This window comes from Sinocyclocheilus anshuiensis, unplaced genomic scaffold (genome assembly GCF_001515605.1).
Source record: "Sinocyclocheilus anshuiensis isolate Anshui unplaced genomic scaffold, SAMN03320099.WGS_v1.1 scaffold888, whole genome shotgun sequence".
In the NCBI taxonomy this organism is placed as follows: Eukaryota; Metazoa; Chordata; class Actinopteri; order Cypriniformes; family Cyprinidae; genus Sinocyclocheilus; species Sinocyclocheilus anshuiensis.
Window position 1 is genome coordinate 729317 of NW_015549648.1, and position 1477 is coordinate 730793.

The 1477-nt window shown below is 37.3% G+C and overlaps 1 protein-coding gene across 2 annotated transcripts in view; it reads left to right on the top strand.

The window, feature by feature from the left end:
* The window catches only part of LOC107660182 (dual specificity protein kinase CLK4-like), a 23045-nt gene that overhangs the window by 5076 nt on the left and 16492 nt on the right, over window positions 1-1477 (top strand). For both annotated transcript variants that reach the window (XM_016449431.1, XM_016449432.1), the window contains exons 4-5: window positions 111-201; window positions 509-575. In XM_016449431.1, coding sequence (XP_016304917.1) covers window positions 111-201; window positions 509-575 — 158 coding nt within the window. The remainder of the gene's footprint in view (window positions 1-110; window positions 202-508; window positions 576-1477) is intronic.

The following is a 1477-nucleotide window of genomic DNA, read 5'->3' on the forward strand; positions in this document are numbered from 1 at the left end:
CCCCAAGCGTGAATGAATGAATGGCGCGTTCTGGTCCCCCACGATTCTCATGGGTATGGGTTAATGATGATGGTGGTGATGATGATGATGGTGGTGGTCCGAAACCCCAGAGGAGCCATCGCAGGAAAAGATCCAGGAGTATTGAGGATGATGAGGAGGGGCACCTGATCTATCACAGTGGATACATGCTGAGAGCAAGATGTATAGAATACACACTTTTCTGTATCTCTTCTGTATCTTTTCATTTCTTTCAATGCTTATTTTCTGTTGTGGGGTCAGACTAATTTTACACGCTAATTTTGGGGTCCTGATAAATGCAGTTGTGACAGAACACTTAGACTTATCCAGATGTGTGTATCACCAGTCTAGTATTGTCTTATGTTTGTCGATTATTTATGCATTGCTTTTCTAATTTGAGTGTTCCAAAACACAGCGCAATCTTTTGAAAGGGTTTGATGGACCATTGTGTCAATTTCATGTTTCTAACTGTCTTTCTTTAACTCCGTAGATGAGATTGTGTGCACACTTGGAGAGGGAGCCTTTGGTAAAGTGGTGGAGTGCATTGATCATGAAAAGTAAGTCTTCATGTCACGTTTTACTATGCTAAAATTAGTGGTCGACCGATATATCACCAAGGCCGATATATCAGCCGATATTTGGCATTTTTCAGATATCGCATTGGCCGATAAGTTTTTCTGTTTGGCCGATGCGTTCGAGGCAGGACTTTTATTTTGACTTTTATTCAGAGCGGCAGTGCCTGCGCGCACAGTGCTCACATTCTCCCTCTTGTTCGCCGTTGTCCTTAACAGTTCTGTCTAATACGGATAGAAGTCTGTCTAATAATAGAAGAACTGTTAAACAAAGGAATTAAAATGTATACAAATAGTATTATAACGATTGCTTTTATATTATTAGTAATAGAAAGGCAAACATTATAATACTTTCTCGTTTGCTGTCAGCATTCAGCAAATACGCATTTACATCATTAAAACAAATCTTTGAATGGCTAATGAAAATTTAATTTCACAAACCTTGCAAACTTAGTCGAATCCGGTTGTGAGATCTTGTGAAGTGTGCATGTGACCTGCATGATAGCGTGTTCTCTGTGTGACTTTCGGTCCGTGCAAATTGAATGCTTTAAACATTAAATTCGTGATTTCAAATTATGCTACGCTTTAGTGTTACTTATTTGAAAAAATATGATTCCCAATACACACAAACTTCCCAGAATACTGAGTGCTCTGTGCTCTGTTGTTTACTTACTTTTTAATTAAATATTTATTTATGAGAAATACTTTGTCATCTAAAGTAGAAGTATGTTTTTTACACACATTTATTTTTAATCCATTTTCAAATTATTTCAAATTTCTTAAATATTAATTAAAATAAATACAATTATATCGGCTTTATATCGGCCATCGGCCACCCTGCTTTCCAAGATATCGGCTGTCAAAAAACCAATATCGGTCGACCACTA